Below are 24,922 nucleotides of genomic sequence, written 5' to 3'. Positions count from 1 at the left end.
CAAGAGGGGAGGCCTGGTGGTGTCTGTACAGCCCTCAGACCTGCAGGATCAAAGTGATAGTGACTGGTAATCCAGATGTGGACTGTAACTTAGTACATTTACTCAATTCTGAGGTCATTTACTTGAGTTTTTTCATTTTATGCTCCTTTTCACCTCGACTTTTCCCTTCATGTCAGAGGGAAATGTTTGTACTTGTTATTCATCCACATTTTTAATAGCTTTGGTCACAAGTTACCAGTGATGAAATGTACCTAAGTACATTTACTCAAGTACTGTACTTGAAAGCAACTTAGTATTTCCATTTTATGCTACTTTTTATATTTACTTCCCAACATGTCAGAGGGAAATGTAGTTCTTTTTACTAAATTACATGTATTTAATTGCTTTAATTGCCAGTGATGGGATGTACATTTATTTAAGTACTGTACTTAAAAACAAGTTAACTTACTTGAGTATTTTCATTTTATACTACTTTTTACCTTTACTCCTCTACACGTCAGAGGGAAATAGTGTGATTTTTCCACAACTACATTTATTTATAGCTACCAGTGATGTAACTAAGTACATTTACTTAAAATGTGCTTAGTTACATCACTGAACTAAATGCAATTTTGAGGTAATTTACTTGAGTATATCCATTTTATGCTACTTTTTTACCATTGCATGTCAAAGGGAAATATTGTACATTTTTATTCAACTTCATTTATTTAATAGCCTCAGTTACTAGTTACCTGTGATGGACTGTAAGTAAGTATATTTACTCAAGTACTGTACTTACACACACAACACAATTATATTACTCGAATATTTCCATTGTGTGCTACTTTTTACCTTATAACTCTCCTATGTCAGAGGGAAATATTGTACTTTTTACTTAACTACATTTACCTAGTGCCAGTTTACCAGTGATGAAACATGTCTCAGTACATTTACTCAAGTACAATGTTGCAGTACTTGTAGCCTACTTTACTTGAGTATTTTCTTTCCCTGCTACTTCCACTCTGCTACATGTTATAGACAAATATTGTACCTTTTACTCAGTACATTTTTTGATAACTTTAACGTTACTAGTTACTTTGCAGCTGCATCACAGCCACGATAGCACCATTTAAAAATGACTTATTTTATTGGTAATCAGATAAAAACGATCCGATTCTGATGATTAGAAAAATGCTGAACATCAGATCTGATAATCAGTGTATACATACTTGTAAATATATGCATAGTTTTCCTCTGTATTACATGTCCATTGACTATCACATACTTTAAGACTTTGGATCAAGTACAATTCATATGGGTGACTTTTACCATTTACTTTACCACAATATATTTACTTTTACTGTTGGGTACTTTTTCAACTTTGCAGATTCAGATTGTTAATACACAATATTCTCAACTAATAAACTATGATGTATTATTATAGGTTAAGGTAAGAAGTGAGGAAATTCAGACGCTACCTGTACAAGATGCAACATCAGAGATGTACAAATGAATTCATCAATAATTATATTCCAGCATTATAATATACATCATTCTTAAATGGGCCATTCTGCATAATTAATACTTTTGGTACTTGAAGTAAATTTTGCTGCCAATACTCTTTACTCAGTACTTTTACTCAAGAAAACACACTAATTAATCCAGAACAATGCATACAGGACATTACAGTCACTGTGATCTTCCTGTTACATTTCAGGCAGTACTACAGTAGTTTACAGTATGATGTCTCTACCTCATTATGCTTATCTCTTGTGGCTCACTCATGACTTAACCCTTCCCAAAATGCAAGTCTTTTAACATAGGCTACAGTCCCCTACAGGTAAATGATGCAGCATTGTGTTGTGTGTGTGTGTGTAGTGATGCACATTCACCACTAGGTGGCACTAGTTTTCTTCTGGCCTTACTCCAGGTAGCTTTCCTTGAAGTATTACCATAATCTTGAAAGGAAATGTGACTGAAAAAGCTCCGACAACACACATTTATAACCCATCATCATTCGCTTATGAGGAGCCACAGCCTTGACCTCTTGTCATTTGTAATACATGTCAGCCCACCATGAAGAAAAACCACCACTTTATTAAAGTACACAAAGAAATTGATTTTGGAACATTATTTTCTGATATTTATTAATTTTTTTGAAAGAAAGGTTTGGTACAAAGCAGCAAATAAATAAAGAAAAAAAATCACCGCACTTTTTATATATGGCAAAAAAATATCTACAAACCTAAACCAAACAACAACATAATTTTGAACAACCTTCTAATCAGTTGAGCATCATAAGCAAACTCTTCCATTGCATCAACTCAACCTTATTTTTAAGGTTATATTAATTTATAAAATATATAATTTAAGAAACTTTATTTAAACAGCACTAATCAAAGAAAGTATAAAATGAAATAAAATTTTAAAAAATGAATGATAAAATTCATAAGAAGAGCAAAAAAATTGCCAAGTATCTAAGTTCTGTACAGTCTGTCGTTGTTTTGATTAAGACAAGAGAAGAAGCTGTTGCACTAATCAAGGCGCAAGGAGAAAAAAGCACAACAAAAATCCGGTGCCTGTCTATTAGGGAGATGGGGGGATAAACCCTGTTAGACACAAGCTGTAAGTCTGTGCTACACACTGTGTTGTTTGTGGCCACATGCATCATCTGGACAGCTTCATCCTCTGAAATCTCTGAACCTTCATTTACAGGTACACACACTTTTGATTATTTGGCAGCAGTTTGACGGTCGTTGGTTGATATTCTGAAATAGTAAAAGAGAGGATTTATAATTACCGTGCGAAGCAACAAGCTGTTGTGGAGGTTCCTAAGGAGATTAAATGGTGCAGTACTAAGATGTAGAAGTTGAGAGCACATTAATGACGAACACAAGAAAGGCTGTTTAAATTTCAGCACTATATTCATGCAAGAGGAAAACTAAATATCTGGCAAACTAATACATTTCTGAGTAGATTTTATAAGACGAAAGAGTGGGAATTGATGACTTTTTGCCTCTGATGTGTATCCACAGTCATGGAAAAACCTTAAACAAGATGTTTCCTCTGTAAGACTTTAAGTCTTATTTTCAGTTTCCCCATAATCATTTCATAGCCCAGGAGACAGTAGGGCTGCTAACCTAGAATCTCAGTGGGACAGCTTCCAAGAATAAGTAGTCTTCTGCTGGACGTTCCACCGTTTAGAAGTAGTCCTAATCTTCCTCACACCTGCCACGGCCGTGCCAAGCTATAAATATATGGGGGTCATAAGAGGATCCACCTGGTGTCAGTGTGAAGAAGTCTGTCCTGGCTCACAAGATGCCAGCGGGGCCAAGGCAAAGATTTACACTTCCCACTTAAATAATGTCACAACACAAGTGAAAGGACGACCTGGTTTCTCGATATTCAACAAGAGAGTGAAGAAATAGTCTATTTTAATGAAAGGATAAGAAGAAACCTGAGGGAACATCATCAGGAGAGAGAAGCTGCTCTTCTGCTTAACGGTAAACTGCAGTTCACTGTGTAAAAGTCCTGGTGTAGTTAGTTGTAATTCAATTAAATCATAATCCATGTTGGGGCTTGTTTTGGAAGTTTCTTTGGAAATTTGACTAGCTATGTCTAGATAGTTGCAAAAATGGCTTAGGTTTTATTGATCTAAGGTCAAATTGTCTTGTGCTTAAAGATATTTTATAAAAACATGTAGTTCTAAATATGTAAAATTTCTGCATTTAAATGAAAATTTAAAAAATGACTCAACCTTTGTTATATATTTTGTTGAATTGTGTATTTATATTGACCCAGATAATCATAATCTTTGTTGTCCACAAATGTGGTTAAATACACATAATAATAGCTAACACAACATGCACAGTGCAGACAACAATAATGACCATGTTTCCAGTGTGAATACAGTTATTGCTTTTGGTATGAAAAACTATTGTAAATGTTTGTTGGCTCTGTCGCTAATCTTTGAGAGGATGCAGTGTTTATTTTGTGGCGCTAAACCAAAGTTACATGTTCCAACAGCTGGATACCCAAAGGTACAAAGTTTGTAAACATCTTTAGGACAACGATGACAAATCCGAATTTCTAACTTATTCTTAATTTATTCTGGCTATTCTCAACCAACATGCTAACGTTTGGGCCTAGTGGTCTTCATCAGGTCGAAATGTTTGCATGTTGCTCGTGCTTGCATGTTGTGCTACCTTTATACCTTTAGGTGTTCGGCAGTTGGAGCAGTTATATACTGTAGTGTCTGCTGAGAGCAGTTTCATGAATCTTTAAAAAGGGGATGAACCAGACATTTAACCTGCGTTTTATAAATACATCCCAGTTGTTTCTGCTCTTTCTCTATAACTTTACTGGCAATGATTGTAATTCTGTCTGTCAGTCTGTTTTTGTTCTCATCGTTTTTTTCATGTCCACATATTAAGTTAAAACACTTTCAACAAGACTTCTATAAACATTGTCTTAATACTTAGATTGTTCAAATCCAATTTCCAACGATGCTCAAACCCACAGAAATCTGCAACTGCAGCTGCAATAACTTACAGGGAAATCATCAGTTGATACTTCAGAGAGTGAGGAAGGAAGTTGGCAAATGTGACTAAACTTAAAGCTTTAATACATCCAACCCGATCGCCAGGAAACAATGTCAGCAGGTAACGTTTCTGCAAACCACAGATTCGTCCATACCAACGTGTCACATGCCAGCCGTGTTTGTGGCGATCACTACCGGTATTTTAAGCCACACATGATGTTTTCCTAACCATAACCAAGTGGTTTTTATCCCTAAACCTAACCAGAGCATAAGCACAGTGTTAAAACACAAGAAAAACAGAAATTGAATCTAGAGAAACATAAAGTTGCAAGTCTGGCGATTGGGCTGATACATTGCCTCGTCTTTAAACCTGATTTCTGAGTCAGAAAGATATTCTTTAGCAATGGTGGTTGTTTAACAATGAAGACAACAACTCCCATGATTCCACACTACTTACGTCTTTGTTTTGATTGAGAGATCCCTAGTGGCAGAAAAAATGCATACTGTGTGTTTAAAAATGTGGTTCACCTAAAATGAAAAAAAAAAAAAAAAACATTCTCTTGCTCGCCTCTTTTGACATCTATCTGTGCAGATAGTTTTGATTGAATTTTTCCAGGTTTTGGGATATCCAAGAGGCCAAGATCCATGCCTATACAAAGGTGAATGGAATCTCATTTTTGGTGCTCTCGGTACTAAAAAACAAAACAAAACAACATGAAATTCACGAGGACTTCTCTTTCCAGAGTAATATCTCGGTCACTTGGTCGTATTTCTTTTAAAGTAGCTCCACTACAAATTGATGACAGCGAGGAAGAGGCAGAAATCGCCGATGAATATCTCAAAATGTGAACAAATAAAACCCAAACTATCTGCATGGATACATACTAAGGACCCTTAAATTATCAAACAGGTCAGTCACATCATTTGGGAGGTACAGCCTCTCCTCAGTTAATATTCTCTGCTCATATTCAGGGCTGAAACCAGGACTAGGACTTCAGACACAAGTCTTTAATCATTTGGATTATGGAACGCATTTAATTTATTCCTTGAACTCTACAGTTTTTTTCTGTACTTTTTATTTCCCAACATGTGTTTTCATTACATTAACTTTTCCTGAGCTAAGAAAATCATCTTCAGCATTGGGCCAATGAATTTTCGGACAATCCAGTGTGTTCTCGGATTACTCAGCCAATTATAATAGTCAATCAACCCATAAAATAACGCAGCGGATACTGATTATGCACATGCAAGGAATTATATTATGACTGGGAAATCATCAACCTTATCAATCAAGATGCCCAATCAATTTATTGGGCTTGTTAAATTTATTGAGTTGTGACTAAAAATAAAGGATGCAACCTGTGAAAGAACGACCAATATAGAAACATGCAAACTCCCATGCAAGAGGAAGAATTACACAGAGGACATGCTTAAGCCCTGCTTATATTGGCTCTGTGTGAAATGTATTCAGTCATCCACATGCCAGTCAATGCTGAACTCCAGAGAACTGTTCATGTTTACTCATACCACTGTTAAACAAGCTGCTACTGGAAGAATTAAGTCCCTTCTTTGTGAAAGTGTTATTCACCAGGTGAAGGTTTATTTAATCATCCACTTCCGCTTTATTCTTCTGCAGATGCAAACATTTAATCCTTTTTCAGCAGTTTCTCTGCAGCACTCAGGTGTTAATAAAGTCAAAAAGGTTAAACGTTTATGCTCTTAAAGAAGTATCAACATTAGACAGGATTAAATGGATTACTTCAATTTGACAAATTGTAGAACGTGTCTGGTTACGTTTAGTAAGAACAACACAATGGGACATGTTTCTTTTCTCTCTCAAATCAAGTCTCTGCTTTAAACGAGAATTGCACTGTGCAGTAAATACAGTTTTTCAGCAGAATACTAATGTGCCTCTTCTATCTCCTTCCACAGTCTCTGTTGGATTCACTACGGTGCTGATGTTGCACCAAGATTCAAGAAAATCCACACTACAGACTGTACTGAGCCACCACATCTGTTCATGTTGGAGCTGTAAAAATCAACCACTGTGACATGTTGGCTTCTGTGACTTCCAGGCAGCTCATCCCAAAACCAGACTCTGTTTCCCCTTTTAAAAGGACTTCAATTTTTCCAAAGTAAACAGGACACATTTTAACCAGAGAAAATGGAGCCCTGATGCTGTGAGTGAATTGTGGAGCAATTTGAACGCCTCACCAAGGCCCCAAAACAGTCAGGACTGTTGAGTGTGGATTGATGTTTCTATGTAGTGTGTGGGCAAGTGCAGCGCAGCCTTGGATCCATCGTATCCGCCCGGGCGCCCAGCCTTCGGGCCAGAGACGCTCCAAACCAGCAACTACTCTCTGGTGTTACTGATTCAGCTCAGCCTGCTCTCCTTCGACCTGTTCGTTAACTCCTTCAGCGAGCTGCTGAGGACAGAACCGGCCGTCCAGCTGGTGCTTTTCATGTGAGTAAGAGTTCCTCACTGATTCAGCTGCCAAGCATTATCTTTAGCTCGAGGGGGGAAAACAACTCTGAGCTGAGAATAGTACACTTTAGTTGTCTGTACTGAGTCATTAGGGATGCTGGAATGAAATGAAATAGCACTGTACAAAGACAGTAATCCTTCTGTTCTTGTCTCCCTCCTTTCTGCTGGTCACATATTCTCCCATCCTCTCTCTTTCTGTATGCTTCTCCCAAACAGTATCCAGGATATTGCCATCCTGTTCAACCTGATCATCATTCTGTTGATGCTGTTTAACACCTTCGTGTTCCAGGTCGGCCTGGTCGCCATATTGCTGGAGCGGTTTAGATCTCTGCTAATGCTCTCTGCTCTCTATTTGACCTTCAGTATCATACTCCACTCCTGGCTCATGGTACGTGCTGTATGTGCACAAATAGAGAGATATAATAAAGTCTTCATGCATGTTTATTTTACCATAAGAACCAAATAGACTTGCACTGGGGGCAAAATCCTACAAATTTCATAAAAGTAGGTTAAAATTTGACCATTTATATATAAAAATCAGTGTCTGAACGACTTGTCAGCCTGTCAGTCCAATTTTAGTGAGCAAGTTGGAATTCATTTCCTTCTTTTTTTATCTTGTTTTTCAAAGCTGTGAGATGAAAATGACCATTAATGTTTTTCTGTATAATCTTTCCAGAATATGCGTTGGCTAAATACCAACAGATTTATTTGGACGGACGGCCTTCAGGTGCTGTTTGTGTTCCAAAGAACAGGTAAGCATGACATGTTAATACAATGTTTTTAATGCCAACCAAAAGCATTTATTTAAATGTCGAACCACAAAAGTAGAGCCAGACCGATATATTGGGTAGGCTGATATTATCAACAGATAATCAGAAATATCAGTGTCCAATATGCAATGATATGTAAAGACACTAAAAGATTATTATGCACAGAAAGATGCTTGGATAATTTCAACTCTTTAATTTCCCAGCGAAGTTTACCGTTTTAGCGCACTGATGTCATTTAAGTCAACGAAGTTAATTGTTAAAGGGACTGTGTTGTGCTGGAAGCCGGTCATTTGCTTTTGTTTGCGGACTCCATTTCTAAACTTAATATATTAACTACATTACACAACATTAGCTACTGTTGCTCTCTGTTAGCGGGGTGGAGAGAGGCACTGAGATGGGGATCTTGAGAAGGTTTAAGTCACATCCAGTCCAGCAGCATTAAACAACTTAAACATTGTCACAAGTGATAAGCACATTTGAAGGATCATTGCAAAAAAATGTATGTATATCTGCTGATATATCACTATAGGAAATGTTTTACTTCCTAATATCAGTATCAGTATTGGCCCCAAAAATCGAGTATGGGTCCGGCTCTACACAGAAGTCTACATATTAAAAACCGTTGTCTCGATAGCTTCTGTATTCCTTCAATAACATAAATGTAAAATGTATTTAAAAAATGTAAAAAAGGAAGAAGAAAAAGAGAACCAAGTTGCAGCTATAGATCTAGTCTCAGTTTACAAGAGCTAGAATACAACAGAGCTTTGGTGTTTTATCTCTGCTGAAAAAAATAGACAATATGGAGAGTTATTCCCTTGAAACTAATATTGACAAGAGTGAATGTTGAATTTCAAAAAAAGGATTAAACATTCTTCTTCTTCAAAGGACTGACTCAATAGGTTCCTGCTCACCATTGTGCACGGAGCTGTTTTTATGTAAGCTGGTTTCAGACCTCTGAAGAAATGGATTTTCAGTGTGATTATCTCTCTAGTTATGCTCTGGTGAAGGTCAGTGACAGAGAGCTTACAGTGTTCTCAGAGTTCTTCATCAGTGTCAGTCTGTCCTCGCTACCATCAGGCTCCAGGAAGTGATCTCACATTGCCATGCGGGTGTGATTTCATACGAGCATAAGCTGCTAAGTGGATAAAAGGATTTATTGTGTAGTTGTTGTTCTCTAAAGGTGATCCTTTATTAAGTGTGAGGACAGAATGTGGTCGTGTTTATTTATCTCTCTGTTTTGTCTGCTACTCAAGACCAACCCAGACGGTTACTGAGTGTGTGATTCAGTGTTGCATCACCACCTCACAAAAACCTCTTTCATTATCGACCCACCTTAAGGCTAAGTAAACTCTGCTGGCTGAGTTGTACTTTTCTGATCTGAGCTGTCGCTGCCTGTTTGCAATGCTAACATCCATGTACAGTCACATATTATAGCTTAAGCAATCTTTATCATTGTGCAAAGCCTTGACATGGGAGGCAGTCACTTGGAAATGGCTAAAATATTATCAAAATAAAAAGGGACAATAATAGATTTATTCACATTGATGACATTTGTCATATTTTTATGCATTTATCTTTTAAAATGTCGTTATTATTTTTCTGGTTTCTGGAAATTGGTTTTAATAAAGGGCGCACTGAACAGCAACTGAAATGATTCAGTGTGATGGATAACATGACAAGAGCAAGTCTCACATTTTTGCAAGTTTATTTTCCTAATTATGCTGCTTATTTAGTAGAAAACTGGACTACTTCTGTGATGGGTGGATTTTTTTAATACGAAAAGGGGGAGTCCAAGATATCAAGTATATTTGAATGTCAGCACCTTGGATAAAGTTACCCCTGACTCATCAGAATGTACTTTTTCAAACCTCTCCCGTTTTTTATGGGCTAGTGAAAGTCTGACTCAGAGCACCTTGAGACTGTCTGATGGAAACAAATGTATTTTCTGTCTGTTTGTATATATTAAAACATCCTCACATATTCTCCTGTTCACAGCTTCTGTGTTGTACTACTACTTGTACAAGAGGACCTCAGAGTATCTGGGTGACCCTCGCCTCTATGAGGACTCACCGTGGCTGCGAGAACTCTTTGATCGGGTCAGACAGTGACTCCCCTGCATCAGACTACATGATGCCACAGAGGCCAGAACTTGTATAAACAAGGCACAAATAAAAATGCCGATATGGAAAGCAAATTAAAATAGTCTGCATTTGAAAACCCATACAATGGGGAAAAACTGACCAGTTCAATACAGTGTATTTAAAGGTATGCATTTCATTAACAATACGAATTACATTCTAGGAACTGTTATTTTCAAATTTAAAATAAGAAACACATTCATTGAAACATATGCATTGTAAATGTATCTGACAGGAACTGTAGCCAAAATATAAATTTCACTTAACATTTCCCTCCGATACAGCGAGGATTGTGCCAAAAATCTAGTGAGGCGTTTCTAAACATCTCATCAGGCTTGTTTTTCTGCTCAGACCGAACAAATGAAAAGTGAGATAACGATTCTTTAACATCTGTTGAATGTCACCACATGCCCTTTTTCCTTTCTTTTGTTAATGCCGTACATTTTTTTTAAAGTTGCTATTGCAGTTTTATATAAAAGTGAGCCTATTTGTGTTGCTTTGAGTTTGTTTGCAATGTCCATATTGAATTTTCTTACAGTTTGGCCAGTTACTGATTTCACTTTCTGTAAAATCTGATCCATCGTGTGTCACAATAAATGTTAACACAATACAGTAAAAAATTACAATAAAATGTCTTTTAAAAAAATGTCTTTAGACACTGTGTTTGTGTATTTATACCCCTGCTTCAGAGATTGTTCCAAAGCATGACTCCAGATGACTGAAGCGGAGTTGATCCTTCAGCTCATTAAACTCTTTGAGAAGTGACTCATTCTGCAGGTTGAACTGTGAAGAAAAGGTTTTCATTAGATAAGACTTTCTTTACATAAAAATAAAACATATCCTGACTTTCAAATAGCTTTTGGATGAAAAGTAATACTTTGTGACAAAATGAATGATTAATGGAGAAGCCTAGATTTGTTTGTGTGACAACAAAAAATAAACTAGGAAATCTGTATGAAACCATTTTCTCTTCAGTTATTAAGGCGATATCATAAAGCTTTGTTTTATGTTTATATAGAAATTAATTATTTAGGTTTATTTGTTCACTTAAAAAAATAAACATAGATTTCAAACCATTATTAAAGCAACATTAAGTAACTTTTTTACCTTAAAATAACAGCTTCAAAATCATTTTGATGGCATAGTGTCTCGTAATAGGTTGAATGGTGTCTCTGTCTCAGCCACTCCACCCCCCCATCACTTGTTTCTGCTCTATGTAACTTCAGTGAGAGGGTAGGATAGAAGTTTTCAACACACAATATTGTTATGATGTAATGAGTTTTTTAGTTAGCACCTACATTATGTCTGATAAATTGTTGCAGACCTGGGATTTCTATATACACTATGACAGTGGTGTTGCACTCAGTAACTGTGGGGGGGCTAAAATGCCATTTTCTACATAACGTTGCGTTAATAATTATCATAACTAAAGCCATCCCTATTTTAAAACCTCAGTGACAATGACAAACATCAGGCTGACTCACCCTTGTTGCATATTTATAAAACTGCTCTGCTTCCTCTTGTCTGCCAGACTGAAAACAAAGGTTCATTGCATGGTTAGTTCAAGTTCCTGTTACCCGCTTTGAAAAATCAATTTGCGGACAGTGAAAAAGTGAATCTGTGCTCAAACCTAATACAAGGAACTTTTAACTGGATTTGAAACAGGCCCAATTTAATACAGATTCCTCTGTATGACATACCTAAGCGACCAACTCCGTCAGAGATAAGATTGTCCATTTCTGAAAAGTTATAGTTACGCTTACAGTGTCAAATTTGGACTCATCCTGGTTGAATAAGTCATATCATGAAAACTCAATGAATTGAGTTTCTCACACCCTGAAGGAAAAAGCTGCTCTGTAATCTGGTGGTACAGTATTTGAAACTTTGTTTCACTTTTCTTCCACAGGGGCCACCAGAATCAACAAAAAATGAAAGTTCCTTGTTTCAGCTTAACTCTGTCCTCCTACTTTCTTGCGGGGATTCAGGTCACAAAGGTGAGGGTTATGGAATTTGCTTTTCCTCCTCAAATGAAGTGGTCGAGCCTCACTGAAGAATAAGACAAGGCCATGTTGGCACATTGTGTCATATCCTGTCTTGAAATACGACAGGTGAGAGGCAGACAGGTGTGTGTGTGTTTTCAGAGCATCATCGTCAACACTAACCCTGAGGCAGATCAGAGACAGGTAAGCCCACACCTCTGCATTCTGATTGTTCAGATGGTTGGCGTCAGTAAATGCTTCCTCTGCTATAGACAGCTCCTCCAGCTTTACAGAGAGAAACATGAAAAAAACACACAAACATAACCAAACATAACCAAATATGGCTTTCAGCAACCCAACATCTGTCTTGTTTACATTTAACTTGTTGGCCAACTAAACTATACAGCACATTCAAGAGTAACCTGGGCTTTGTTCACATTATAATTAGGACAGTGCTTAGAACTTGCAACTCCAACATGAAAACAGGAGTTATATACTGTATATTCTTAAGGTTTCCATTGTTTCCACCACTGTTCTGGAGGTGGAGGTGGAGGTGGAGTTTTACCCGGTAAAAGGCGGTGCCCAGGCCCAGCCAGGTCAGGCATGACGGAGACTGCTCGCAAGCCTGCAGGTAGACAACTTTGGCTTGCTCATACTGAAAGTTAAAAACACAAGAACAAGAGATTCAGTTGCACTGCAGAAGGGGCTTCAGACAGGATGTTTTACAATTAATGCTGTGCTTCAACATGTCCAGGAAAACGCACTGTTCTTCATGACTTCATGATGTCCAATTACACTATTTTAGCAAAACCTGCTATGATTGGTTTTTCCAAGGTGTGTTGGAGCCCCACCTCTGGTGAAATTTTTGGTCTTTCCTGGAAATGCACCAGGTAAAATCCCCTGACTCATCACCCATGAGTAATAAGCTGTCCGTCTTATCTGACAGGCTCTGTCTCAGTATCTGACCTTCCTCTGCTGGAGGTAGATGGATCCCAGGCGAATGAGGACGAGATGAGAGTCTGATAGCTGCTGCAGGGAGTTCAGGCTCCTCTCATAACTCTCCTGGGCATCACTGATAGACCCTTGCAGGTAGTGGCAGTGACCAAGCAGGGCCCACACATCTGCATCCTGCTGACAGGGTGGACAACACCTCTCAGGTCAAGGTTCAGAAGAGATGCAGTTTAATCAGGGTTAATGGTGCTAACAACAACCTAACAACCTAGGTAGGACTAAATATGTTAGAACTTTGAGCTGAACTGAGCTAGTGCTTGAGCTAAGCAGTGGGACAAAAATCCTTTGTTAGGAGGGAATTTGTAACACCTCCCTGCATTGACAATAACATTATCCTATGACAACTGAATTACTGAAAAACTATCCAGGTTTGTGTTAATCAACACTGAAGCATTAACCAACTTAGACTTCCCATTGGAATATTTCAAACATAATTGCATCGCAACACAGGGGAATCCTCCCTTACATATTAATAAAGTCGTACTGATTTGCCTGTTAGACTCTTGTAATAATAACGTTACTGCAGGAACTAAGAACACTAAGAGTAGTTAGGTAATCTCCAGCACAGATTTAACATATTTTAGCTTGAAATCCGTAACACGTAAAAAAGAAGCACCATGTAGGCAAACACTAACCTACTCTGCTGAAGCGAAATATTAATCCCGTTTTTCAGTTTGCACTTGTCACGTTGTTGGTGCCAATGCTGATTAACTTAATAATTTGAGTAAATATGTAATGTATTCACAGTCATGTCATCAGGGGAGTCAATTATATTTTTGCTGCATACAAATAAAAATGAGGTGAGAGAAGTTCATAAATCCACACGAAAATATGAATCTTTGCTGCAGTTTGAACATAAGATAAATTACAGGACGTGGACTTAATACCCTCACACTAACAGATCAGTACGGAGGCACCGAGCCATACATGTCACATTTTCCACCCAGTCTTTACTCAGCCAGTCATGAGCGTGTGAGTACCTGGTTACTGTCCAACAATGCCTCTTTAAGGCTGGCGGTGGCACTGCAATAGTCAGCTCTGAGCAGCTGCAGCGTGGCGAGATGAAGAAGATGGGAGACACTGCGACCACCGAGTGACCACAGCAGCTCCTGGGACAGAGCCTGCTCCGCAATCTGACAACAGGAAAACAGTGACTGCTGACAACTGTTAGCAACCACAACACAGACATTTTTTGTATAATCTTTGCTGGAACTTTGATAATGACAAATAGACATTGAGGGTAGCATTGTCCACTTTAAAATACAACTTGCTGTTGTGCTGTTTTTGCTGTGTACAAAAGCCGTCTGACATCTGACATTTTAGATGCAAAAGTATTTTTATCTGCTTTGACTTTCCAACAACTGATTTCCATAACATAAGGCTTTTCCACATCCAAGGGTCATTTTCCAGCTGTTGGAGCATCTATAATGGTCGTAAATCACTTTAGCCTCATAGCACACAAAACTGAGGGTCACAAACAGCACTACAGCAGTACTGTACATTGTGGATGACTGGTCACATTTGACCAGTGTGAGTCCAGCTCAGTTTTTACCTGCAGGGCATTGTTCTGCAGCAGAAACTGAACCGTCTCTGTGTAAATGGTGGAGGAGAGTTTAGATGGAGCTGATCTAGAGCTGACACTCTGTGCTGGAGGCTCTTCTTGTGCCCCTGCGTCCTGGTCTGCACACTTTGGGTCTAGGAGAAAATGACAGTTACACTGTTAGGTAGCATGGGCTTCACCAGGAGCCATACTGTATATTCAGTGCCACAGGCATTCAGGCTAAAGTGAACAGAGAAAGTCAATGGTGGACAGAAAGTAGAGATAATATTTTTTTGAATGTGAGACTGTGTTGAATATCAACATTTTTATCTACATTTTAGGTTTTCTGTCCTTAAATAATTTAAAGGTCTACACACATACAGATTCATTAAAAACACAGCAGAACTGGAACCAGAACTACTTCACATACAAAGCAAACCCCAAATTACTGTGTAAATAAGCCCCAGTTTTTTTGTTTTTCTCTAATGATGACATTTGTGTCTGTGCCTGGTTGTCCACCATGTGACTCTGGCTACCTTTACTAACACTGCAACTCACCTTGGTCAACAGTGGGAGACGTAGCCTTCTCCTCCTCCTCCCCCTCCTCCTCCTCCCCCTCCTGCTGCTCCTTTTTATTTTTCTCCTCCTTGTCTTTGTCCCTGTCTTTCTTCACCTCCTCCCTCTGTGTTTGCTTCTTTGCTTCTTTTGCCCTCAAATGCCTTTGGGCTTCCAGAAAAGCCCTCTCAGCCAGGATGGATTCGTTCTGGCTCTCATGGAGCAAACCTGGACAGCAGACGCAGAAATGTAAAATGAGACAGCACATTTCCCTGCTTGCATCTCTCCTGCTTTACTGCTCAGAGTCTATCAGGGTCAGAGTTTGTGAGGGGCTTATGTGAATATATGTTATTCAACCAAATGTTAATATTTGTTGTTGATTTAACATCTTTGTGATTACCTGATTGTCATTCTTGGGTATTTTCCTTAAAAATTCCCATTTAGCCTTCAAAAAACCCTTTGAAACAGCATTTGAAAGACTAAAACTCTGCACTGAAACCAGACTAATGAATCTTAAGTGACAGACATACCCTAACAGCAGGGGTAGGAATAACATGTTTCTTCTCACCCAGCAGAGTCCAGGCAACCACACTGGGTGGGTCTATTTGGGTGGCTCTCTCCAGGAAGGTCTGGGCCTCCTTGTAATGCTCAAACATCATTGCCAACACCCCACACATCATCAGGCTGCAGAAACAAGAGGATGCAGACACACAGGACTTCCTAGTTGACAGGCAGGAAGTAAAGTTACATTACGTTTCTGTTTTTAGTGTAAGTGGATGTTTATAACCTGGGTTGGTGTGACTGTTGGATGGACACAGCGTCGTGGAAACACTCTTTAGCCTTCATGTAGTCTCCGATCAGCATGTAGTGGCTTCCCCACTCAAACTTGTGGGAGGGCTCACTGGGATGCCTCACCACCAGCTGCAGGAGAAAAAATACAAAATTCAGGGGCCACTCAAGGAATTATACCAGCCAGGGTTATTATCTGCATCTAGATTATAATTAAGTACTTCTTCAACATGACTTTTGGCCACAAACAGAGGAAAACGCTGACATGCTCAGTGAATAACAGACACAAAGAAGCCAGTGCATACATTAAGGTGCATTTGTTGCAACGAATCAATAAATAAATACATAAATAAATAGGCATGCATTTTGATTTAAAGTCTGAAAGGAGTGAATAGTTTGACACCTGTGACTGGCTGTCAACTGTGCTCTGTTTTATTTATACAAATAAGTCCAGTCTTTTAGCCAGTTCTTTTCCTCATTTATTTTGAGTGAAGAGCAGAAGTATTATGAAAGACAAGTTATTTTACCTCTTGGTAATATTGAACAGCCTGCTGATAATCCCCAGTAAGATGAGCCTCTCGAGCAAAATGCCTGAGCTGAGAGGAACTCAACTGGATCCCAGGCAGGGAGTCATTATTGACGTCATCTGAAGAAGTCTGGTGAGGACGTGAGTTAAAAATGAACATAAATGTGCAGTATGTAAATACTATGTGTGAGTGTTTGATTGTGTGTGTGTGGGTTACCCCATTGAGAGCTATGTGCATTTCCTCCACCAGGTAAACATAAAGCTTGCTGATAAAAGCCTGGAGCTCCTGAGGGTTGGTGAATTGCTCTGTGTGCTGCATCTTGTCACGAACAATCCTAACTACTGCATGCTGTACACCAGAAACACGCACACACGCGCGCGCGCGCACGCACACACACACACACACACACACACACACACACACTTATGAAGTCAATATCGACAGAAGAGTCACCAACACCAGGAAAATAACTGGTTACTATCATCTCCAAAAAACTTGTGCAAGTTTTATCCGTGTGCGTTTGGTCTGACCTTCAATTGTTCCTTATAAGTGAAGTATCTTCCAGAGACATTAAGCGCTCCCCTTAGCTCAACCTGCTTTTGCTCCCAGCTGCAGTCTCCTGAAACCTCCCATCTCGTTCCAAACAGTTCATTACACTGCTCAAAAACCATGGTCTTCATGCTGCCTATCTGCCTGTGGAAGTCCAGCACTGCCTGCAGAAGCACACATTCATGGAGAGAATTCAGCAAGTCAGCAACTCTGTGGCGTGTGGTTGAATGTGTGTGTGTGCGTGTGTGTGTGTGTGTGTGTGCATATATAACTGTGTCATTGTTTTACTCTTTCTGCTCTGCCAGGACCCGCTGGAAGTGGAGGTCTGGGTGGGATCAACTCCTTCACCCTGCAGGAAATAGAGACACACCTAAGTATATTTCTCAGTCATTTGTGTTACACAATCAGTCAAAGATCGTAGATGCAATGACTAAATGTAACAGAACAGAGTGCAGTTTTCTCATAGCTCATGGCCACAATCTAGCAAGACAGTCTAAATACTAGAACCAGGCCAAAGTCAATGACCTAGGGGATTGATATACACTTTACCTTCTGGCCAGTTCCTCTGGAGATGTTTTGGATACCAGCGGTTTCTCCAAGGCAATCTCAATGATAATGTAAGTTCTGGCCTCCACATATGTCTGTCCATCACAGGAATGAGATGTAAATATGCTGAAGACTTCTCAAAATATTCAGAAAACAGCAAGCACAGATTTACAGTATATTGCAGTATTAAGGATGTACAGTGAGAGTTTAAAGCTTGTACTGCTGTACTTGCATCAGTTAAAACTGTAACTACAACAGCAGTTTCCAGTAAATGACGCCCACTGTGTGTGTGGCTGCGCTAATACTGTGTGAAGTTTGCTCTGTTTAGTGGAAGCTTACATCTCTCTCAGTATTGATTTGTGGTAGCTCATGTTCTGTCAAGCTGTCGGTCACACTGCCGGCTATCTTGCTCTGATTGTCAGGTTGCTGACATAATAAAAGCAGGTTACATCAGGATTCAACATTGACGAAAACAAGCTGAGACTTTAAAGGCTACAGTTTGGTGAAACAAACTAAAATCTTTGCTGAAGTATTTTTGAGGACTTGTTAACAGTTGATGTCTTGTCAGGTTTTCCAAGCCTCTAAATATTCTGTCAGGACCTTGCTGACCTTTTTGGCTGCCTCCTTGGTATCCCTGGCTCCCTTGTTGCTTCCATCCAAGTGCTTTCCTGTCTTATCCCTGTAAGAGCCCGCAGCCGAGCCAGCACGAGGTTTGACCAGGTCCGCTGCAGCCTTGGCCTGCTCCTTTAACACACTGACACTCCGCTTGGCCTTAGAGTACAAGATCATTTAAGCAAAAGGTTTAACAGAACACACAGTATGATCAGTTTTAGGATTATTGAGGAAAACCCTGATTTCAAAAAGAGTTAGGACGCTGTGTAAAGGGTAAATAAAAACAACCCGTGTTAACCAAAAGCAGTTTTCTGAAGCCCATGTAGTAATATCCTTTATATGAACATATGTTTGTATCGTATTCGTGTGTCTGTCACAAATCAGTCTCATTTACTCTACACAGCGCCCCATCTTTTTTTAAAATGGGGTGGTAGACAATTGAGTGAAGTCTTCGTTTATGTACCACACATGATCAATTACCTGTGGCACACTCCTTTTAAGCGACCCACAACAAGAGCATGCTCAGACTTGCTAACAGTGTTTCCTCTGTTCTGACCCCTCACACGTTCTTACCAGAGAACCAATTTCTGACTTCTAACAGGCAATTTAGAGTCCCTCCATTTAAATGCAATAGGCTGAAGAATTCTCTTATACATCAGTCTATCCTGATGCTAAACCGAAATCTGTGTGCTGCTAAGTAAAATTTTAATCTGAGGATATATATAGTCATGTGTGTTCAATGTGCTTTGTGCATCTAGAAATATGTGTCATATGTGTAACCGTTAAACCGTTGTAAACTTCTTGACCGGAACAGCCAAAGGATGCAAAATGAATGTCAGCGTAAACTGCCGATAAAGTTGTATCATATCTTATTATATCACATGACACAGCAGATCCGTGCAGTATCCTGAGACCTATGATCTCTGTATTGGACACACAGAGATGAAATTGATATTGATAATTTTTTTTAGACCGTGTTAAGAAAGCCAACAGGTATATCCTTAATGGAATTCCATCTGTTTTTTAAAGGAACACCCCTCTAAAAAGTGAATGGAAGTCCATTTGTGTATAACTTAACCCTGGTAGATAATGCTTTCCTGATGCTTGATCCAGTAAATATAGAACCAGATCAAGAACTATAAATAGATGAACAAAAGAGAAAGCAAATGAGTCAACTGTGTTTATCTGTGCGACCTTTTTCAGCAACTCAGCCTCAGAGAAGGGATGAATGCTGTATGCTCCTCGGATGTGGCTGACTCCAGGATACAGCAGTCGCCTCACGTCCACAAATGCCACACCATGGAAAGGGATCTCTGGGTTCTCTTCAGCTATCTACACATACACACACAAACACACACACACGAACAAAGTGTGACAGCATGCACTTGCCAGCCAGTCATTGATTGTTGCTTCAACATATCCGTAGAATACATATCCGCCTCACTGGCTTGGATTCTACCTTTGCCAGCGAAGCCGACGACTTCATAATCTCCACCGGCCAGAGTGTGTTCTCAGCGATCCTCTGCCGCAGCCTGAAATCACAGCCAACATTGATACATATATATTTTCTGTATCTTTATCTCTCATTCTGTATTTTCTACAAGTGTTATTTCTACACCAAATGCTGCAATTCACTTGCATACATTCTGATGTTTCTTTTTAATTTATGTGTATTTTCTTGAATGTGTGTTGCTTATCAATATTTCCCAAGTAATTACTTGTTAGTGTAATGACCAGTTTTATTCACAAAGATTCAACTTTACTGTACTAAACGTGTTAAGTCCCAGGTTCATCGCAGGCTCTGAGGTAAAAAGAGTGAAAGATCAAACGACTTCTCTTTGACTTCATGGTTTTCCTTTCTATTTGGCCTGAAAATGCGTTGAACCAGGCAACCATGTTTTCAAGTACACTCTGCTATAATCCTGAAATGTGACTCCTTGGTAGAAATTCAGATATAGCCCCAGGAATCAGATGACTGACTTTCCTTTACTAGAATAATCTCTTCAAAGTCATTGCCAACAGGTAGCCTGAAGGTCAGACATAGGGAGGGGGAGTGTGGTGTGAGATGTGTAGCTGACCTGGTGGTTCCTCCTGCATCCAGGAAGCAGTGCATCTCTGTGTCCCAGCTCACCCTGTTCTTTGTGGTCTCTGCCTCGTTGCGAAACTCCCGGTCCTGTGGGAACATTTAGACCTTGAGCCCAGGAACTGACCGTGTAACTGACTCTGCCTCCATGCAGATTTTTTTTATACGTTACAATCTAAAGTATCAAATATGCTACTTAAGTCAATTTGATTATCCTATATTCAGAATTTTCCCTCTGGCACCCACTTTAATACCTTTCAGTTTCGGCATTAGTTTGTGTTTTTCCTTGTAAAGTTGTCATATTTTACAGTATCATCAAGTTTTACAGAATCAGCACAATCTCAACTAATTGGGCATATAACTTAATAAAGACCTCTATATACTATAATGGGGGGCAGTAGCTTGTAAAACAAACAAAAACTGAACTTGAATTTGCTTATTTTATTTACCACAATGGAAACCATAATATCGAAATCAAAACTCAACGTAGAAATCTTTACACATTTCTTTGGCTTGTGTTAGAAGTGATTTAACGCTCCTGTCTTCTTCTGTTTATGAGTTATGCTCATGTTTTGGCCAGTGTCCATGGGGCTTTTTTGTGAGGATTTTTTCCTGCCAAAAATGATATGCATCGTGTCAGTTCCTGTCCAGAATCATAAATAAGCCCCAAATAAGTCTCAGCCGTAGTAAATCTCAAACTTGTACATACGTATATCTTTGCAGCTTTTTCTGTCACTCCAATAAACTTCTCTCAACATTTTATTCTCTGTTTTGAGTTCAGGAATCCTGTGTGGCTCCTGTTTTCACAGCAAAGCATCTGAAGACACAGACACTGTGTTGGCACCCACTGGAGTTGTATTCAGAAATGTGACTCTTACACTCTATATGTCACCGACAAGGCTTTAACATTTAGATTCTCCTGCTTCTCTAGTTAAACAGGGGAAAAAAACAGCATGTGTCTAGCTCAAACCATTGTTGAATAACGACGACGTTTACACTCCTGCAGGTCTCAAGGCACCTTTAAGATGTGTTTGGTGTGAAAATGGGGTTTATCTTAAAGTTTATTCATCAAATGAAAGGCGTACATACCATTTGGACAATTGGCGACAGTAGTGTGCCTTATTGTGAAAACTATACTGTAAATGCACCAAGGCTGTATGTGCTGTTACCTCTAAGCCAGTCAGCTCGCCGTCCTCTTTGTCAATGGGATCTGCCTGGAAGAAGACATCAGGCAGGAAGTGGTTCCCCGGGACTAGCAGGGCCTGATGTGGTCTCTTCCTCTGTCGGCCCGTTTCCTCCCTCTGCCCTCCGGCCTTTATCTGCCCTTCACAGAACAGCAGCACCTGATCTTTCTGGGAGTCAGATGAGTAGTACAACCATCTCTACTGGTATCACTGTGTCTCTTTTTCTTAAAGATCTACACTTGCCTTAAACAGTAAAATCAAAAATTATATGAATGTAATTTGTTCTGTTCACTAAAATAGCTCCAAAAACTAACCTCTGCTGTAAGCGGGACCGACAGGGCAGCAGTGTATGTGGAGGGGGCAAGGCCCGACGGCAGAATCCATGACTCAGGGACAGAATAGGCTGTCTCCACGGTTACCGTCAGCAGGTTTGAGGCTGAGAGTTCAGCCTCAGGCAGTACCGGATCCGACACACTGACACACACTTCCAGCGTCGATGGCTAAAGGAGGTCAAACCATGAGGCACGTTCCAAATTGTATTTAGCTGTGTTATTATATTGTCTGCAAATGTTATCATTAAGTTCAAGGTAGTAAAATGTGCCAGATGTTCCTACCTGAGGTTTGAAGTCCTTTACCAAATGCAGCTGAAATATAAATATAAACCACACATACTGAGTGAATATTAAAACTGTGTGACAACCATTGGTAGCTTTTTACAATATCTTTCATTATGAGCAGCCATCATATGCAGAATTTTTATATGGTTGAGATACCTGCCAAGCAGCCTACTGTGAGCAAGCACTGTATAGGCTCATGACACGGTAATGTCATAAAAGCTTTTACAAACAGCATGAGAGTAAAAGAAGACCCCGAGCCTAAAATAACTGAGTGACATTGGTGTCGAGACATTAACCGACCGACCTTGGTGCTGGAGTTCTGGATCTCTTTGGCTGAGGAGCCCGTCACTGGATTCATTAGGACAGTGGACGAGAAGCTACACTGACCTGAAGACAGAGGAGAAAACCATTCCAACAGTAAAAGTCATGCCTTGTAAGGAAACATAAAGCAACTGACATTTGATTAGATAAAACGGTTTGTTGTATTACAATATGAAAACACATATAATTTCTAACAGGAACCTTGTAGCAGCTGCAGCAGGTCGACCACAGCTTGGCCCATGACAGCTGTCCTTGCCTCAATTTTCTTCTCCTCAGGCAGGGACTCTGTCACCGTCACTGACCACAAGAAAGTCATTCACATTAAACAGAGGGCTGTACAGACTGGCACAAAAACTCCAGGTTTTATTCATTCAACAGTGAGCAAATTATCACCAATTTTATGACATTGTTATTGAGAATTGTTTTGACTTCAGCTGCAGTAGACTTGTCAGTATTTATTCAACTTTTGGCAATGAATCTGGGGGACTAAAATAGTACTTTTCAAGGAGGGTATCTACAAAGAATAAGTCTTGGATGGCTGACAAACCTATACTATCATCATATCGCAATTAACTAACAGCAAAACTGCAGAAAAACCAGGTGAGGTATTGTCACAGTAAAGCCAGTTCTTCGGAAATGTTGTGTAATTAGTATTTTTTTAAGCTAGGTTTTTGTCAGTTTGCTATCAATGAGCTAACTGTCAAATCTGCTTTCAGCTTAACAAAAACATTTCAACTTGTCCAAATTTGAATTTACAAGTTGCTGGCTAGAACAGGTTGCTGGGTAGCAATATGAAACATTTTCTCTGCTAAAATAACAATATATTAGCATCTTAAAATCTACAGTATCAGCATGTGTTAATGCCTAAGTCTTCCCATTAACCATGATCCCCTGGTGTCCGTACAGAGCCATTGCTTGTTTGTGTGTCATGTGGACAGAACCAGTCGAGCTAAATGCTATCAAGGAGACGCTGATGGACAATTTGAATGAAAACACAGACTGAAACTAAATGTTTGGAAACCACAGATATCAAGAGACAGAACAACATTTTCAAACGCAGCTTACGTATGATTGGTTTATGGGCGATGTCACTGAGAGCCTCAGTATCATTGGGGCAGTGGAAGCTGCAGGTAAAGTCGAAGTCAACACGCTTTTCCACTGGGTCCACCTGCTTCTTGTCCGACTCTCCCAGTACCGTTCCATCAAATTCAACCCGCAGGAAACTCTGGCAGCTGTCTGCCTTTTTTCCTTGCTGAGAAGAGATGAAATAGAATATACTGTATACTGCTAGGTGGACACTGTTATCCACAAACCTTCCCAACACAATGAACAAAACGATAAAGTTTCAAATACATTACAGTAAAAACAACTAAATAAATCTATTTTAAGTAACATATACTTGACATGATGTCAAAAGCATTTCCCATGAGTTTCAGCCATTGGTATGCTGCCATGCCCTCATGGGACCTGTAGCTGGGGAGGCATGTCTCTTCGATCAATTCTCTGGTTTAGAATAGAATAGAATAGAATAGAATGCTTTTATTGTCATTGTAGGCTCAGCTTACAATGAAATCACAGTTGCATCTCAGTCAGTGCATACAATACAGGAAATGACATAAAAACATACGACAATGACATAATAAATAATATATATATATATATATATATATATATATATATATATATATACATATACATATATATATATATATATATATGTCTGTCTGTCTCTGTGTGTGTCTGTCTGTGTGTGGACTATGGACACCTATAGCTTTGCTATAGAGGTGTCCATAGTGGGCTTGCCAGCACAGCCCACTAATGATGCCTACTGCCTCTTTAAACACATAATGAAACAACACAAAGAAATCAGAGCCTATGCACCAGTTCATATCAGTTAACACACTGTAAGCCTGATTCAGTTCATTAATAATATCATGTATAATCCAAGTTATAAGGAGGGCATTCATTTCAAATCAAGTATCTGTAACGTTACTACGATAACAGTCGACAATGTTGGCTAACCAGAGCGGTTGTTAGTTTCCCTTTCAAGCCTGTTGCCTCAAACTGTAATTTAATAACAGTCAGCACGGAGCGAAAGCCTTGTGTCTTTTTGGTTTACTTAACCTTGCAAAAAAAAGGTACCAACACCCTTTAGGGACACTTTTGTTGCTTTGACCGTTAGCTAACCGTTGGTTGCGTCATGAAAGTTAAGTTTGCTAACGTTATTTCTAACGTTCATCACTTGTGCCTCACTAACTAGCAAACGTTGAGTGATCTTACCAGGTTATTTCCACGGTTTATTTTTATAGTCAACGTGGTTCCTGTGGTGTTTTCAGGCTTATCCATTGTATAAATAACGCAAAATGATAACTTATGTTGACGTTAGCCGCCGTTTCGAGCAGTTGTCGCTTTCTCATTGAATATGCGGAGTGCCGTTTCCATGGCAACGTTGCTACACATGGTGACTTCCTGTCCAAACAGAGAAGGGAGCGCCGAAAGCTAACCTTTATTAAATCAAAATCTCTATCGCCATACAATGAATCCATCTCTTGAGTTTCTTTACGGACACTGCAGAGTGAAACACTGTTGCCAGCTCATATTCTGGGCTATCAATGACAGCTTCATATATGTGTCGTTTTATTTTGAAAATGGGATGACAAAACAAAATAAATGTATGGACATTGATTATAGGTCAAA

At 39.3% G+C, this 24,922-nt stretch overlaps 2 protein-coding genes across 6 annotated transcripts; one reads left to right on the top strand and one right to left on the bottom strand.

The window, feature by feature from the left end:
* Positions 1 to 19: 19 nt before the first annotated feature.
* On the bottom strand, positions 20 to 24,663 carry cfap70 (cilia and flagella associated protein 70). 5 transcript variants are annotated; one of them, XM_084357553.1, is made up of 28 exons: positions 24,506 to 24,663; positions 23,291 to 23,477; positions 22,427 to 22,522; positions 22,209 to 22,291; positions 21,902 to 21,931; positions 21,602 to 21,787; positions 21,273 to 21,455; positions 20,099 to 20,193; positions 19,480 to 19,552; positions 19,215 to 19,352; positions 18,018 to 18,179; positions 17,748 to 17,834; positions 17,412 to 17,503; positions 17,151 to 17,211; positions 16,844 to 17,026; positions 16,530 to 16,661; positions 16,314 to 16,442; positions 15,785 to 15,918; positions 15,566 to 15,681; positions 15,001 to 15,225; positions 14,455 to 14,597; positions 13,883 to 14,035; positions 12,858 to 13,022; positions 12,457 to 12,546; positions 12,075 to 12,176; positions 11,397 to 11,444; positions 10,591 to 10,695; positions 20 to 40 (listed from the first exon to the last, which is right to left on the bottom strand). In XM_084357553.1, exons 1-28 carry the CDS (start codon positions 24,569 to 24,571, stop codon positions 35 to 37), a joined length of 3,270 nt encoding a protein of 1,089 aa, XP_084213679.1. In that variant the 5' UTR covers positions 24,572 to 24,663; the 3' UTR covers positions 20 to 34. The 5 variants fall into 5 exon arrangements, with proteins under 5 accessions (XP_084213679.1, XP_084213676.1, XP_084213677.1 ...); XM_084357550.1 differs by lacking the exon at positions 20 to 40 and adding an exon at positions 2,444 to 2,747; XM_084357551.1 differs by lacking the exon at positions 20 to 40 and adding an exon at positions 2,444 to 2,747 and having other exon boundaries at positions 12,858 to 13,019.
* On the top strand, positions 4,631 to 9,911 carry LOC311266568 (transmembrane protein 138-like; the record flags this gene model as incomplete). The annotated part of the gene is made up of 6 exons (XM_084368985.1): positions 4,631 to 4,640; positions 6,452 to 6,516; positions 6,787 to 6,983; positions 7,221 to 7,392; positions 7,681 to 7,756; positions 9,770 to 9,911. The coding sequence occupies 6 exons, from the start codon at positions 4,631 to 4,633 to the stop codon at positions 9,880 to 9,882; spliced, it is 633 nt and encodes a 210-aa protein (XP_084225111.1). The 3' UTR covers positions 9,883 to 9,911.
* Positions 24,664 to 24,922: the final 259 nt, after the last annotated feature.

This window comes from Pagrus pagrus, assembly GCF_965226575.1.
Source record: "Pagrus pagrus genome assembly, chromosome: 1".
In the NCBI taxonomy this organism is placed as follows: Eukaryota; Metazoa; Chordata; class Actinopteri; order Spariformes; family Sparidae; genus Pagrus; species Pagrus pagrus.
This window is presented reverse-complemented; position numbering and strand designations above follow the sequence as displayed.

Bases quoted from the DNA above. Each gene is read 5' to 3' on its own strand.
- cfap70 (XM_084357550.1), bottom strand. From the start codon at position 24,571: ATGGATAAGCCTGAAAACACCACAGGAACCACGTTGACTATAAAAATA. The intron at 22,523-23,290 runs GTAAGCTGCGTT...TCTTGTGGTCAG, and splicing joins CGCCCATAAACCAATCATAC to TGACGGTGACAGAGTCCCTG. The intron at 21,932-22,208 runs GTCGGTCGGTTA...TTTATATTTCAG, and splicing joins TCCAGAACTCCAGCACCAAG to CTGCATTTGGTAAAGGACTT.